At 38.6% G+C, this 17,713-nt stretch overlaps 1 protein-coding gene across 10 annotated transcripts in view; it reads left to right on the forward strand.

Annotated features, from left to right (window-relative positions):
* SPECC1L (sperm antigen with calponin homology and coiled-coil domains 1 like) overlaps positions 1 to 17,713 on the forward strand; it is a 113,925-nt gene that overhangs the window by 56,301 nt on the left and 39,911 nt on the right. For all 10 annotated transcript variants that reach the window (XM_048821107.2, XM_048821104.2, XM_075120248.1 and 7 more), the window contains 3 exons: positions 6,264 to 6,354; positions 10,464 to 10,547; positions 12,731 to 12,887. In XM_048821107.2, coding sequence (XP_048677064.1) covers positions 6,264 to 6,354; positions 10,464 to 10,547; positions 12,731 to 12,887 — 332 coding nt within the window. The remainder of the gene's footprint in view (positions 1 to 6,263; positions 6,355 to 10,463; positions 10,548 to 12,730; positions 12,888 to 17,713) is intronic.

Consider the following 17,713-nt stretch of genomic DNA (forward strand, 5'->3'; position numbering starts at 1 on the left):
TCACAGCCCAATTATAGCATGTTGCTGTTTAATATTTTCAATGCAAATCTTGCTACTCTCTTCCAGTTCAGAAAAGGAAAGCATTAAGGTGTCTCTTTTGTTCTTACTTGAATTCTCTCTTCACTCCAGTCCTGGCTGTTGAGACAGGTATTTCTCCTCTTTTCCTTCTTCTGCTGATCTCAGTTCCCTAGACTACTGGTAGGCTGGTTTCTGTGATTTGATCCATTTTATCAGCACTCAAACTATCTTATGTGTGTCAGGCATCTCTAGCAAATCTAATGTGTGAATATTAAACATTTTGTTTAATATTTTTAATCTTACTTTATGCACCTATAAGGATTACAAAGTATAGTCGTAACTGCAGCATATCTAGGATTTGTTATGCCCTCCACTAAAATGCAGTCAACATGGTGGTGGAGTAGAGCAGCTGTTTAACAGTGCATACCTATGTTGCAAAACACTTTAGCAAAAGAGGTGTCTGTCTGTACTTCAGTGTCACTTCAGTAGGAGGATGTCACCAACATTGCGCTTAAATGCCAGTGTCATCTTTAACTTTGCTGAGCAAACTGGGTTATGTTTAATCTACTATTTTAAATTACTTTTGACTCGACTGCAACATTCAAGTCTTACATGCATTTTCCTGCTCTGTGCTGATGAGTGACATCGGCAAGTGTAGCTCAGCATGGTGTTTCACCCCTCCATTTTCACCTCAGCCGAAAAGCACATAGGCAGAGCGATAAGATTTAGTCAAAGTGGAGTATTTCTGTGATTGTCACTGTTACTCCTTAAACTGTGATAGCAAAAATTCCTCAGTTTCTAACTTTTTTTTCCCTCTCTGCTGGTGTTTGCAACAATGGAGCCCTAGAGTTGACTTGCTACCTATATTGTAATCACGGTCATCTAGCTCAAAGCAGGTCTAACTGACAGCTGGCAGCCCCGTTACACTAAGGCTCCTACCACGGATTTATCTGAACTGGTGCTGGCAATAATGGGGAATTTTTGCAAAATTTCCCATGTGTAGATCAGGTTTCATCTCAATGTCTGAGTGAGGCACTCAATGTAAAAGTACAAAAGAAGATATCTCCTTCGATGGGGAATTAAGAGTAGTATATTTCTCTCTCAGTAGCTAGAAAACTGATAAAACAGGGTTAAGAGAAAAACTGAATACATAGTTTTCTCCCTTTTTTTTTTTCCTGGAAAGCACTATTTTTTAAAATGTTGTATATGTAATTCTCATTAACCTGGACTAATAGCATAGAGTGTAAGCTCTTCATTGCAGGGACCATGTCTGCCTCTGCTTGTACAGCACCTAGCAAAAGGGGACCCAGTCCTGATTAGGCCCTCTGTAATTAGGCTCTACTGTAATATAAATATATAATAACTTACAGATAAGCAGACAGAGATTGGTAATGTGTGCTGGCTTCCCCACGCACTTTTTACAACTAACCTGAGGTACTCAGGATTATGGTTTAGCGATGTTTACCAATGTCCACCAGGGATTTAAACTACAATCTTTGGAGGTTAATGGGCTAACTCAGTCCATCACCATTCTGCCTCTCAAATTGAAAAACCTATGTACATACAGATTACTTTCCTTTTTTAAAGGATTATGTATGTTTCTATTTCTCTTTATGAATCGATTAGTAACTCCCATTGTTCTAGCCTGGGTGATTTCCAGGAAACCTAACTTAATCAAATTATTTTCTGCATGATGGATTTCTGTATTAACCTAAGAAAGTACCAACACCATAACATTTAAAATTAGATTTTTGATGTCTGAAACTGTTAACTTAATTATTTATGCTAACAGATAATAAGCAGGAGATCATTACTATCTAGCAGAACTTTTGCCTTCAGCCTGAAAATGTCAGTGAGAAAAAAGTAACTGACATTAAATTTTCTTATTATTAGTGAGATTGTGTACTTGCTGTTCCTCTCTTAGCATAGTAAATCTTATTTCTAATTCTGAGACCACTTTTTTGTTAAACATATTAGGCCAGATTCATCCTTACTCCAGGGGTAAATTAATCTGTATTTCTATTTGAAAGTAAATATCAATAATACTTTTCCCCTCCGCTGTTAATGTTTTCTAGGCATTTTTAGTTTTGGTTTTAGCTCTCCAATGTGGTTTAGAATAAGCCTGCGCGTTTGCTGGCAAACAGGAATGTACATTTTGCTGACTCCTATATAGTATCTGGTATATTTATATCAAACTTATTTTTTATATAAAGAGCAAGTATAATTTTACTTTTTATAAAATACCTTTATGTTTTGGGAACAGCCCTGAATGGAAGGTCCAGTTTATTTAAGACTGTGGACATCTTTCATTATACAGTTCATTCAAATGAGCCTGATTTTAACATCCTCACCCCTTTCCTCCTGCGAGTTCTTAATGTAGTTTGAAAAGTGACCACAAGGAGCTACAGAATACAGATTGCAGAAAGTCTTTTATATCAATATTTAATATTATGACTCACATCTGTGCACCCTTCATTGTTTGTATTGAAGACGTGTATCCCTTTTGTCCTTTTGATAACATTTTGTTTTTAGTATTGTGGGCTTTGACTGTTGACATGTCCAGTTCCTCAGAACTGGCTTGTAGGAGTCAGTTAATGTTACACTTAAAGCGCAGTTCTAGTGACAAATCTAGTCCAACAGTGACTTTGTGGGATTTCTTAGGGGTTTTGTTTTTTTTGGCGGGGGGGAGGGGGTCAGGTTCCATACTAGTGTCTGATTCTATATCAAATGAGTTTAGTTTACAAGTAAAGTGTGTAACGCCATCCCTTATGCTCATCGTAGGCTCAGTCAAGTAAAATTGTTTCTTGCACCTCATCATGTGTAATTAAGGTTCTGCAGGGCAGATTATTCCCTTAGTGACATCTGTGCTGCATGTCACTGTCTTAGTAGGCTAGTGCAGATGTTGCTGGTTGGAACCTGATAAATAATTCAGTTGATCCATTTCCCCCTAAAATGTCGCAGAATGTCTGTGGCCTGGCTACGATAGTGCAAACACAGGTAGTATGAATGACTGAAAATTCTAGGGGAAATTAGCTAGAGCAGACATGGCTGGATATAATGGTATTGGCTCTGAAGTGCCAACAGAAGTAAAAAGCAGAAAACCAAACCAACTTGTTTTATGACAAATAGAAATGACTAACATACCGAAAATTACCAGCTGAGTAAAACTGTCACTTATTTGACCCTATCTCAAAGAATGTTTGTTTTTAAAGTACTGTACATAGTAGAACTTGGGGGTTGGGGAAGTAGTATTGAAACATGGGTAGGTGGAGGTCTGGAGCTATGTTCCCTTGCTTCCAGGCTAGGAATACTGTGGAGGCTCCATGTTTACATAGGCTTTAGCAGGAGCTTTCTCCTGGAGGTGGGGGAGGTTTCCACTAATGTGGAGTCTTTGAGGATGGTAGAATTGGAAAGGGAGGTCTTCCTCATCCTCTATGCCAATGGTTTTCAGACTTTTTTGGCTGTGTACCCCTTTCCAAATAATACAGTCTAATACGTACCCTCATCTGAAATAGGGACATAATATGCCTATGATTAGATTGCCAAGTCTTACTAAATAAAATGCGTTGTCCACCATTACAGGATTTTTCTCACATACCCCCTGACGAGAGCTCGCATAACCCAGTTTGAAAACCACTGCTGTATGCTAAGAGTGCTGGAGTGCTTACAGGGCTAGCCCAAAGATAGGCAATGCAGCAGGTGATTGCCTGATGATCCTTGGTAGAGGAAAGTGTTTAAAAACAAACCCTTTGAGGGGTGGGTTTGTTTTTGTTTTTAAAGAAGGTGAGGGGTGGAGGATCTTAGAAAAATATGGGACAGGTTTAGGTTTAAATCTTACAATCCTTACTGCTGTACTGTCAAGAGTTTTGGCTTCTCAATTTTGGCAGGCCAGGTACAATTATGTTTAATATTTGGGAGAGGCATAGCCCCCAGGACATCAGTGGGAAGCCTTGATTGAGTTGAGACTGTGTGTGATCTGAGTAAACAGTGCCTAGCCAAAATAAAATGTATTTATTCCTCTTTTTTAATTTTATCCTTTCTTTCAGTTATAGCTGTTATTTCCTTTTCCTTTGTAAAATAGGGAAATTCACTCTGACATGGTGGTTAAAGTTTCTGAATAAGTGGAGAACATTAGCTTTTAAAATTAGCTATCAGAAGCAATTTCATGCATGGATTAGAACTAGCTCTCCCAGGGTTTACTTGATTTGCAGTTGACAGCATGTTTAAACAAAGAAATATCCATCTTTATAGCATAATCTGATAATGAAGTGATGAAATACAATTCCTCTTGCTATATTATGGGGGTTAGACTCCTGGACATTGGCAGTTTTCTCATTTTCTTGCCAGTGCAAAAAGGTTGTTATATATGAGAGCCACGCTAGAGTAAGTAGCCTGGTAATCCTGTGTATGCAAGCACATGTTGCAAACTCTATACTTTAAGGTTGTTTTTTTGTGTTTTTTATCTTATCTTTGGGTTTAGCTTCTCTACATGACTTGGCATGAGAAGCACCTGAGCCTTTAAATCTCCTGAAGATAAGGGGGCCCACTCATTTAGCCATCTTATCTTAGCATGGGCCAGATGGGAAGTTGACAGGGTGTTCATTTTGAACTCTTTAGTGGGCTGATCAGATAGTTAAGAGGGACAAGGGAAGTAAATAATGAAGGTATACTATAACTTGCGTTAGATATTTTGAAACCAAATTAAATTTTCCAGGAAATAATGCAAATAGTCTTTCCTGATTCCCTCTGTAAATTAACTGCTGTCTCGGTGACTGTAGAGAATGATTATCAAACTGTACAGTTCATTCAACTACTGAAAGAATAGTGTGTGCATCCAGTAGGTGTGTTTACTTCACTGGAAAATACTGCAAATTGACACTTTTGGAAACAAGGCAGATTCAGACATATAGTGGTAGAATGGCAACATGCTGTACGCAAAATCCAGATTTCAGAACAAATATGTAATTCCACAATTATAGCCTATTGATTCCAAAACAGTAGTCCACACATGGTTTGCATGTGATCTGTGGAACACTATCGGATCACACAATGCTGGCTCTCCTTCTTTTCAGAGAGTAAAGCTTCATTACAGCTAAAAATATGTAAATGCTTACAAAGAAAAATATTAGGAAAGTAGTTGCTGTAGTTCCTCAATGATGGTATCCAGAAGGCTGTGCTTGAATGGAACGTGAGGTCTCCTGACGACAGTATACTATGAAAAAGATTGTTATGTACTTAACAGTGGAGTCAGCATGTCACAAAAATCAACATTAAAGTGCAGCTCTACTCTGAAAGTGAGTGTAGACAGAGCATTTTGGAGTTCCACTGTTTTGTCAGTGAGTTTCCACAAGTGTAACTGGTTGGAATTTAGTAAATTCAGTTGAACAAGGAAAAAATAAAAAATCCAGCTCAATTTTTGTCAAGTAGGCTCTGTAAAGAGCAGTGAGAACTTACTTGTATCACTAAAAAGATGTGACACTGGATTCACAAAGGCCAAAAATATGTTAAAATTGTGCTAATTTTACATAGTTACCTTTCAGAGTAGAACTGCTATTCAGAGGACCTTCATACGAAAAGTAATTAGATTGATATCATGAAGTATGATAAATGTTTAACAAAGATATTTACTTTCAGCTGTTTGTAGAGTGCTTCAAATTAAATAGGTGTTAACCAAACCAAACTGTCATTCTGAATAAAAATCACTCTTTGATTTGATTTTTCAGTTCCTTGGTACCTGTTATGTCAAACCTACTATCGTTTGGTAAATGGGACCTTCGTGTGAATAATGTAAATGCACAGGCAGTAAGACTTAGGGCTTGTCTACACGTAGAAGTTGCACCAGTTTAACTAAAGGTGCAATATTAAACCAGTGCAGTTGTGTGTGTGGACTCTTTCCACATTTTATACACACAGCTGCATTGGTTTAATATTTCAGTTTTAGTTAAACTGGTGCAATGTCTGTGTGTAGACCAGGTCTCAGATGAAAAAGTAACATTTGCCTTCTTTATTTATCTCACAGAAGCAAAAATGAGCATGAATTCTCTTTTCATGTTGCCTTATGCCAACCTGAATATATTTATGCCACATTCTGACACCACGATAAGTGTACTGGTTCTTTTTGTTAAGCTGACTTTATACAGTTATTAACTCCTCAAACTAGAGGTTACTTGCTTTACAGTCCATTTTGATGGTTCCTCTTTATCTTCAAATTAAATATGTTACTATATGATATCTTGCTGTTTCAGAGGCATTCTATAAGTGGACCAATATCAACCTCCAAACCCCTTACACCTTTGTCAGACAAAAGACCAAGCTATGCAGAAATCCCTGTTCAAGGTATGTGTTCTACTTCATTAGCTTTACTTCTTGTAAAACTTATGCTACCATTGGCTTGTAATTGGTATCTTTAATATAAAGAGTAAAGTGGGTAGTGGTGCTTTCACCTTTTTTTTTTTTTTTTTCTTACTGAGAAAAAATATAAACACTGAGTGAGTGTGACTTGGACCCACAAAAACTAGGAATTTCAGAGAGAGGCTGAAACACAAAACCTTGGTGCATTTCAGTATATATGTCTGTTATCAAAAAGATACATGGAGAGAGACTAATTCTCAAGAAATGTACATTTTTTTCACTGCAGTTCAAGAATTGATATCCCAAAACAAATAATTCCTGGTACTTTTTTGAATGTTGTAGCTGTTTGCACAATTAATCTGTCTTTAAAAATTGTTGCCAAAGTTTATTAAACACATTCCATAGATAATCCCAGTTCAAAAGGTTGAGGGGATCCTGAGCATCCGAATATTTTTCTTTACTTATAAAGACCCTTGAAAGGATTCAGTTTTTGTTTGTATGGATTGCAATAGCCAGAGTGGTTTTAATTAAATATTGTTTACTTGAAATTACATTAATTATTCAGAACAGATTCATAAATGAAATCCTAAGTCATATTTCATTATGACTTTTTATTGTTAATTTGACATGAAAAGAATATATAGCTTTTTCTACAAGTGCAACGTGTAACTAACGGCAAATTGATTTGTGTGGAATGAACATTTACTGACACTGGCCAGTTTTACATGTAACTCTTCCAGATCTAACTTATGACAGTATATGGCCTTTTTTATGAGCCACGTAGTTTCTGTCTCCTGAATGTGCAGCAAACAGCTTTTAGAAACTCTTCACTTATGCAGCTTGCACCTGCTATTAAGTTGTGATCATTCCTTTCATTTTCAATCTGATAACTTTAGCTTGTAATATATCAGAATTCTAATGTTTCACTGTCAACAGCCTTGTCAATTACCGTAAGTACAATTCATTTTTATAGACTAGTACCACACACAGGCTAGTACATTGGAATTGGTTACCTCAGCCGTTCCCATCAGGGCATTCCTCACCATAAACACTGGTTTCCTCCCATCAAGTATTTGACACACTATATAATTTATATTTAAATGAAATTTCCAGGTGTGTATCTTCCCTCATTCATTGTTTCATGGGTTATAGTTAAAGCTAAGATTTTCGTCATGGTTTTTATTAGTAAAAGTCACGGACATGTCATGGGCAATAAACAAAAATTCACGGAAGCTGTGACCTGTCCGTGACTTTTGCTGCTGTGGCTCCTTGGTTTTCGGTGGCTGGGAGCTGTGGGGTTCCCCCTCTGCTCGCGGCATCTGAAAGCTGCATGGGGGCCTTCCTCCGCTCACGGCAGCTGGGAGCTGCAAGGTGACCATATTTCCCAGAGAGAAAACTGGACACTCCCAGCCACTCACCTGAGACATCTCTTCCCACTCCCTCCTTGCAAGGCTGTCGCCCATTACTGGAATCCTGAGGAGGGCCCCCTCAAGAGTCTGTCACCAGAACCTTGCAGGGGGCCCATTGTCGCTTGTCACTGGAACCCTGCCAGTGCCCCTCTAGCTGCCACCTCCAGAGTCCCACAGCTCCTCGGACTGCAGCAGAGAATGTCAGGGAGGTCTCTGGAAGTCTGATTCCATTACTTCCATGATCTCCATGACATAAACGTAGCCTTAGTTATAGTCTCCCAAACTTTTGGTCTCTGTTAGTGGAACACAGAGCTCCAATGTTCCCTTGTGTGTCTTTGGTAAATTAGTAAAAAAATTTAAAAGGTTGTCTCGCCCATATATGAATTCTGTAGAGTTCATGCTCGTGTGAATTTTTGACAGAGCCATCCCATGTCCTCCTATCAGGATATGCATGCCTTTAAAAGTGCCAAAATATATTAAAGTCCAGTGTAAAGCCAGGCCAACATGGCACCCATGACATGAAGTCATGCTACTTTGTCCCAGAGGACTGTCCAAAGTCGTTAAAAGAGGACATTTGTCTGTAATTATTGTATTACTGTCCATGGTTTCAAGATTAAAAATACAGGGTACGCTATCACATGCAAATGAATTACATTTTCTTTGCTATGTTATCAATATTCAAGAAATGGTGCTTTGACAGCAGGACAGAAAACTGAATTAAGTTAACAAGTTAATATCTCTATTTCCTAATAGTTCCCTGTTCTGGTAACTTTGTTTTGTCTCTCAAACTCTATTCATAATGTGCCCTTCCTGTAAGAATGAATTGTTTTCATATGCTGGGTGTAGCTGTCTGATTTATGCTGTTCGGGAGCTTTTTTGTAGATGTTTTCTCAAGATAATCCCCATATGACTCCAAGCGGTATATTTCCTCTTTAATTATGTCTATATATGCCAGACTTCTTTCTGTACTTTTGTTGACTGCAAATTGGGGTTATTTGCTCAGTAAAGTGGGGGTTTTACTTTTAGAATACTTTGATTTTTTTTTAAGTAAAATTGAAATGCCTTACCAAGTAAATGATTTTGCATCTTAAATTGTTGTAACAAAATAAATGGGTAGACATAAACATTAAAAATATATACATTCTCAAAGTAATCTGAAAGGCTTGTTGCCTGCCAGGACCTGTGTTCAGAGTTCTTTGTTTCTCCTGCAAGAGTTAATAACCTTAATATATTAAGTGCTCAAAAAGGCAGCTGCATTCTTTACATTGTTTTATGCATTTAATATAATCAACTTGTACCAGAGAGAGACACAAATCTGAACGCTAGGCATGGTAGGTAAGAAATCTGTTTACTTTTTAAATGTATATATTTGTATTTTTTACACCTATCTATGTTGCTCATATATACCAATATATTCTGTTAATGAATTAGGTTCATTTATATATTTAAAGCATTTCTGTTCATTTTTTCTTCAAAAGTTACTGACTCTTTGGATTTTATGTACTTATTAACAATGTATTGCTGTATAACTCTTTAACCAGGTTTCTTTTGTGTGCTCATTATTTTAAAGAATTTGATTTAAAATTTATTTTTTAATCTAAAAGTTAGATCAAAATGGGTCTTATGTTTATACAAAATCCATTTTATTGCTATTTATCTTTTTAAGAAATTAATTTTTCATTGACTGCCAGTGTGCAGAACTAATCTTTTATCATTTTAGTGTTTAAAGCAGTTTCTTACTATTATGCATGGGATGATAAAAGGTTTTGTTATGACGACGATGGATTTGAATCCATAGATAGGGGCCTACCAAATTCATAGTTCATTGTAGTCAATTTCATGGTCACAAGATGTTAAAAATCGCAAATTTCATGATTTCAGATATTTAAAGCTGAAATTTCACAGCATTGTAATTGTAGGGGTCCTGATCCAAAAAGGAATGGGGGTGGGGTGTGGTTTTTTTCACAAGGTTATTGTAGGTGGTTTGTGATACTGCTACCCTTACTTCTGCACTGCTGCTGGTGGGTGCTGCTTTCAGAGCTGGGTGCCTGGCCAACAGCGACCGCCCTCTGGCCGCCCAGCTCTGAAAGCAGCCCAGAAGTAAGGGTGGCCATACTGTGACCTTCCTAAAATAACCTTGCAAACCCTCCCTTCCCCCTGCACAACCCCTTTTCGGGTCAGGACCCCCAGTTTGAGAAATGCTGGTCTCCCCCGTGAAATCTGTGTAGTATAGGGTAAAAGCACACAAAAGACCAGATTTCACAGTTCATGACGCGTTTTTCATGGCCATGAATTTGGTAGGGCCCTATCCATAGAGGATGGCCGCAATCTACTTTAGTAGCACCTCCTACTGCCTGACTTAGCACACGCCAAAACTACTCCATAAGACAGAGGTTCTTGCCCAGCCTTGTGTTTACAAGCTTCATTATAGCAAATCATGGCAGCAGTCTATTAAGTGGTGTTGTGGGGGGATGGTTAGGATGGCTCCATGGTGAACTTTATGGTAACGGACAAACCTTCGGCCTCCTTGTAGGCAGACATATAATCAGTTATCTAACACAGTAAGCTAGATGAACTGATTCTATAATTCATAAATGACCATCATGGTCTCCGCACTGATTGCATCCCTACAACTGAAATCTGCTTTAGTGACACATCTGGTTATTTTTTTTTTCCTCTGAGAAGAACATTTGTTGAGAACTTCCTCTACCAGCAGACCAGCCTCATTGCCAAGAGTACCTGCCATGGAAAGTGCCAAATCTATTTCAGGTAATAACTTGTATCTAGTTGCCTGATAAAAGCAGGAACCCCCTTTTTTCAGTGCTGTAGTTACATGCCCAATCTACTGGTTTTAGAGAGAATTTCTGTCTTGTGACTGATAGATTCTATAACCACTTAGCAGTTGATGTATGCAAGCACCACTTGCTTATTTGGAATTGTTTATTTTTAAATGTCAAAGTCTAATCTTACATTTATACATGAAAAAAACATAAAAGCCCTTGATAAAACATTCAGACCTATTAGATCAAACAGAACTGAGCAGCTTAACTCTGTGGAACAATTTCCTCCTATGGCATATTTTAATAGTTGTGCGTATACACTAGAACCAAGATTCATGCATGACTCATCTTCAGCCATCCAGGAAATAAGTATTGCTCTATAACCGTTCTTCTCAATGTTGCACGGAATTTTGACTTGCAAGGTACGCAGAAATGTTTGTTACTAGTTTTTAGTTTTTACCTTTTGGATACAAGTTTTTTAAGTGATAAAATAATGGCAGTACACTCAGACTTCTGCCTTATATAGCTAATTTAATAGACAGCAGTTTAATATGCCTTTCATTATTCTTTTTTAGGTGTGTATATATAGGTCTTCTCCCATTGCAAAGAATTCCATCCAGCTTATTTGTTTTAAATACGAGACTGCTAGGTTTTGTGGTAGCATATTATCATACATTAATACATGAAATGGTTGCTAGAAAGCATTTAAACGTACTCCTTTATATGTCACTATGCAAACTTTGTGCTAACCATATAGGGGAAGTGAATGTGTTTGTAATTAATCATTTTTAAAATTATGCTTCCAAAACAGAAAATATTTACATGGGCCACCAGTATCAGTGTCATTTAGTTTATATAGAAAGTAGAGTCCATGCTAATTTGAAGTAAAAAAACAAAAGTAACAACAAAAACCAAACCCTAGATTAATAAAAACAAACCTAAGTACAATATAAAACCATGTACCTATTTTTAAATTCCAATGGATATTTTTAAACAAACCTTCCCATGCAATATGTGCAGCACATATGTTGCATCACTGAGAACCTGGAAGTGGTTCAGGATACAAACAAAAAGTGGGTCTGAATATGTTCTTTTTACCATCCAAGTTGAGAGAGAGATGTAGAAAAGCAAGTAAATAGTATAAATGGTAAAAAGTAAATTGTATTTTTAAAGCTTTCAATCTTGTGACATAGGTAAGAAAATGTATTTAAAACAGGATTTTCAGATGTCTTTTAACCATCCAAAAGACTGATATTTTGTAATTTTTATTTCAATGTCTTCCTAATTTACTGTGTAAAGTATTTATAAATTAACATAGTCCCTGATACCAATAGAAATTAAATCTCTCTGGAAGTATTTGGAGCACTTCATATTTTTCTGTCTTGCACAGATGCAATCAGTAGCTTGTTTGCAAGTTTAGGAAGCAAAACTCAGCTTCCCTACTTTTATTTAATTAGAAAGTACTCTATATAGAAGAAGAACATGCTACTACACAGCCATTCTGAGTTTTGACATACGTTCAGGATGTGGTGTTGGTACCAGCAGGTGAAACGCAAACTGTTTGCCCTGTGGTAAATCACTGTAGCTTCTTTCTGTGTAAAGTAACGGATCGTCTTGGTCACTTTGTAATTAAAATTTTCATCAGGCAAACTTATAGCAGTCCATACTGTTCCAGGGTGTTACATGGGTACTTTTCATTGTTAATAAGAATCTCCCTCTGACTACTGATAAGGCCAGCTGTCACAGCTAATAGGATTTCTTCTTCACATCATCTGACAACTTTCACTCAGGTGCCTGTTTTATTTTACTGAACTTTTAATAAATTATAAATTATAAACAAATTATAAAAAAAAACAAAATTCTAACCTCATAACTACTTTTGCATGAACCGTAAGAAAATATAATCGTTTGGTTTTATGTAATGTCTCCCCTACTCAAGACATTCCAAGACTGTTAGAGAGATGGCATAAAGTCATCCACTCGGCAAATTGCCCTTGCTTCAGGTAAAATTTAATCATACAAAACTTTGGTAATTTTAGCAATTTACTCCTTTCCTAAAATTCTTCACTAAGGGTGAAATATCAAGAATTAAATGATATAGGCTTGTGTTTTTCTTGCTTAATGTGGGGTTATATATTTGTTTCTAGAGCTTTTGAATTTTCCCCCATTCAGTGTCTAGACGAAGTAGTGAAGAAATCAAACGGGACATTAGTGCACCTGACGGAGCATCTCCAGCCTCTCTCATGGCAATCGGAACCACCTCACCACAACTCTCTCTCTCCTCCTCTCCTACAGCATCTGTCACCCCTACAACACGAAATCGAATAAGGTACAACCCATTATTACACAGTATGTTTTTAAACCAGTATTAATTTCAGAGCTGTGAAACACCATACTATGCAAGCATAGAATTTAGTCCGAGCATTAAACACCAACATTTGACTGTTGTCTTTGCAATAGTGCTCTTTGGTAACCTCTGGAACTTCGCGTAGACTCTTTGTAGCACCATAAGGCATGATGTCTTGGGAAGACAGGTCCCAGGACACTTAACGGCTTAATGGGTCAATATGAACACCTTAAAAACTCCACCAGGAAACCAACAGACAGCCAGGACAGATCTCTGAGCTTTGAAGTTGTGTTTTTAGTGAGAAACTACATTTAACAAGTGACCTGTAACATTCTGAACCAGCCTCAGTTTTGCGTTAATTTAAGATTTGGCTCCATGTAGAGCATGTGGCAAAGGTATAAATCATCCTACTGATGCTGATATTTTTATATTCATTTTTATCGTGCCTTCTGTACAAGGACTCAAAACGTTTTTTAAATATCAAGTCTTACAACACACGTGAGCTAAGTACATTTCACAGGTTGGGAAACTTGTCCACAGGTTAAATGACTTTTCCCAAGATCACCTAACAGTAAAACGTCTCATCGACAAATAAATAAATAAATACATTATAACACTGAGAAATTGTTTGCTGCTCTGGACATTATCCAGAGCAATGATTTCACTGAGATTAGTTGAGGCGTACTTCAGCATAATGCCAGTTTTAGTCATTGATTATGTGAAGTTCTATGCCTATGGACAGTTTGTCCATTTAATTTACAGGTAATTTACAAATAACACTAAAGAAACAGACCTCTTATTGGCAGTCCCGCATTTCGATTTTGAGTAAGGGTAAAAATTTCACTAACGTTTCTACATGAATCTTAACCTCTGAAGATTTACACGTGCACTGTTTGCAGACCAAAGGTTGCAATGAAAGCATGCGATTATAAATAAGGCGTAGATGGAGAATGGCCATCACAATAGCACAACTGCTCTGCGTAAGTATGAAGTAGCGTGCTCGGCCCTGTAGGAAGAAAACCTGCTGCTATTAGAGCAGTGGAGGGCAAGTATAATGAAAAATAATTGCCCCATGGGAATCCTCTTCAGAAGAGAGCTGCTGTTGGGTTTTTAATATGTTGTGCGTCGCTTGCAAAATTTTATTATAGGATGTAAAATAAGGATTTTAAGAAAATCAGCCTTTGCAAATTTACACAATAAATGTGGACACACCCCTGGGTTCCAACCTGAAACCATAAATCAGTTCTTTGATTTGGAATACAGTTGGCCTAAGATATTCATTTTAAGATTTATATCAATCACAATCCATTTCTCATTGTCTCCCTACAATTCATTTTCATTTGTTTCCTTCCACACTGTTTTCATAACAGTAAGAACTTGATATAAACCATGTGCCTGGAATTTGGGAACAGGCTGTACAGTTCCCTCATGGCTACCCAGCATGCTTAACAGGAAAAGAGAATTTTGACTCAGGTTCCTTATATGTTGTCACAAATCTTATAGGGCGTTATCTCCATTCTTTTCTTAAATTATAGTGGCATTGCATAATCTTCATTCTAGTGTGAAAACACAAACTCCAAATTAATTAACTTAAGCAAGAATGTGGGTTGCTAAAGCATGTGCTGATCTGGAGATATCAGAGAAAAGTTAATTCCTTAAGACACCAGTCTAACAGCATAGAGTCATAGAAATGTAGGGCTGGAAGAGACTTTTTGAGAAGTAAAGCCTAGCCCCCTGCTTGCACTGAGGCAGGACCAACTAAACCTAGACCGTCCCTGACAGGTGTTTGTTTAACCTGTTCTTAAAAATCTCCAATGATGGGTATTGCATAGTCTCCCTTGGAAACCTATTCTAGAGTTTAACTACCCTGCTAGTTAGGTTTTTCCTAATATCTAACCTAAATCTCCTTTGCTACAGATTTAAGCCCCATTACTACTTATCCCTCCTCCAGTGGATATGGAGAACAATTAGTCACAGTCCTCTTTATAACAGCCCTCAACATATTTGAAGACTGTTAGCAGGTCTCCCCTCAGGCTGCTTTTCTCGAGACTAAACATGCTTAATGGTTTAACCATACCTTATAGGTCAGGTTTTCTAAATCTTTTACATTTTTGTTGCTTTCCTCTGGACTCCATCAATACGTCGTAGACTTTCCTAAAGTCTACTGCCCAGAATTGGACACAGTACTCTGGCTGAGGCCTCATCAGTGCAGAATAGAATGAGACAGTTACCTCCTGTCTCTTATATACAACACTTCTGTTAATATACCCCAGAATGATATTGGCCTTTTTGACAACAGCATCATATTGTTGCCTCTTATTCAATTTGTGATCCACTGTATCCCCCGGTACTACCACCTAACCAGTTATTCCCCATTTTGTAATTGTGCATTTTATTTTTCCTTCCTTAGTGAAGTACTTTGCACTTATCTTTATTGAATTTCATCTTGTTGATTTCAGACCAGTTCTCCAATTGGTCAAGGTTGTTTTGATTCTAATCCTGTCCTCTAAAGTGCTTGCAACCCCTCCCAGCTTGGTGTCACATGCAAGTTTTATAAGCATACTCTCCACTTTTATTCAAGTCACTAATGAAAATATTGAATAGTACCAGACCCAGGACTGACCTCTGCAAGCAGAATACAGACCCTGGACTTCAGAAAAGCAGACTTTGACTCCCTCCGCGAACTGATGGGCAGGATCCCCTGCGGGAATAACATGAGGGGGAAAGGAGTCCAGGAGAGCTGGTTGTATTTTAAAGAATCCTTATTGTGGTTACAGGGACAAACCATCTCGATGTGTAGAAAGAACAGTAAATATTGCAGGCGATCAGCTTGGCTTAACAGTGAAATCCTTGCTGATCTTAAACACAAAAGAGAGGCTTACAAGAAGTGGAAGATTGGACAAATGACCAGGGATGAGTATAAAGATATTGCTCGGGCATGTAGGAGTGAAATCAGGAAGGCTAAATCACACCTGGAGTTGCAGCTAGTGAGAAATGTTAAGAGTAACAAGAAGTGTTTCTTCAGGAATAGTGGCAACAAGAAGAAAGCCAAGGAAAGTGTGGGCCCCTTACTGAATGAGGGAGGCAACCTAGCGACAGAGGATGTGGATAAAGCTAATGTACTCAATGCTTTTTTTGCCTCTGTCTTCATGAACAAGGTCAGCTCCCAGACTACTGCACTGGGCAGCACAGCATGGGGAGGAGGTGGCCAGCCCTCTGTGAAGAAAGAAGTGGTTCGGGACTATTTAGAAAATCTGAAAATCTGGACGTGCACAAGTCCATGGGGCCGGATGCGTTGCATCCGAGAGTGCTAAAGGAATTGGCGGATGTGATTGCAGAGCCATTGGCCATTATCTTTGAAAATTCATGGCGATCGGGGGAAGTCATGGAAGACTGGAAAAAGGCTAACGTAGTGCCCATCTTTAAAAAATGGAAGAAAGAGGATCCTGGAAACTACAGGCCAGTCAGCCTCACCTCAGTCCCCAGAAAAATCATGGAGCAGGTCCTCAAGGAATCAATTCTGAAGCACTTAGAGGAGAGGAAAGTGATCAGGAACAGTCAGCATGGATTCACCAAGGGAAAGTCATGCCTGACTAATCTAATTGCCTTCTATGATGAGATAACTGGTTCTGTGGATGAAGGGAAAGTGGTGGACGTGTTATTCCTTGACTTTAGCAAAGCTTTTGACACGGTCTCCCACAGTATTCTTGTCAGCAAGTTAAAGAAGTATGGGCTGGAAGAATGCACTATAAGGTGGGTAGAAAGTTGGCTAGATTGTCGGGCTCAACGGGTAGTGATCAATGGCTCCATGTCTAGTTGACAGCCGGTATCAAGTGGAGTGCCCCAAGGGTCGGTCCTGGGGCCGGTTTTGTTCAATATCTTCATTAATGATCTGGAGGATGGTGTGGATTGCACCCTCAGCAAGTTTGCGGATGACACTAAACTGGGAGGAGTGGTAGATATGCTGGAGGGTAGGGATAGGATACAGAGGGACCTAGCCAGATTGGAGATTGGGCCAAAAGAAATCTGATGAGATTCAACAAGGACAAGTGCAGAGTCCTTCACTTAGGACGGAAGAATCCAATGCACTGCTACAGACTAGGGACCGAATGGCTAGGCAGCAGTTCTGCAGAGACGGACCTAGGGGTGACAGTGGACAAGAAGCTGGATATGAGTCAACAGTGTGCCCTTGTTGCCAAGAAGGCCAATGGCATTTTGGGCTGTATAAGTAGGGGCATTGTCAGCAGATCGAGGGACGTGATCGTTCCCCTCTGTTCGACATTGGTGAGGCCTCATCTGGAGTACTGTGTCCAGTTTTGAGCCCCACACTACAAGGAGGATGTGGAAAAATTGGAGAGAGTCCAGCAAAGGGCAACAAAAATTATTAGGGGTCTGGAATACATGACTTATGAGGAGAGGCTGAGGGAACTGGGATTGTTTAGTCTATGGAAGAGAAGAATGAGGGGGGATTTGATAGCTGCTTTTAACTACCTGAAAGGTGGATCCAAAGAGGATGGATCTAGACTATTCTCAGTGATAGCAGATGACAGGACAAGGAGTAATGGTCTTAAGTTGCAGTGGGGGAGATTTAGGTTGGATATTAGGAAAAACTTTTTCGCTAGGAGGGTGGTGAAACACTGGAATGCGTTACCTAGGGAGGTGGTGGAATGCCCTTCCTTAGAAGTTTTTAAGGTCAGGCTTGATAAAGCCCTGGCTGGGATGATTTAGTTGGGCATTGGTCCTGCTCTGGGCAGGGGGTTGGACTAGATGACCTCCAGAGGTCCCTTCCAACTCTGATATTCTATGAT

The sequence above is a fragment of the Caretta caretta genome, chromosome 15 (genome assembly GCF_965140235.1).
Source record: "Caretta caretta isolate rCarCar2 chromosome 15, rCarCar1.hap1, whole genome shotgun sequence".
NCBI classification, from domain to species: domain Eukaryota; kingdom Metazoa; phylum Chordata; order Testudines; family Cheloniidae; genus Caretta; species Caretta caretta.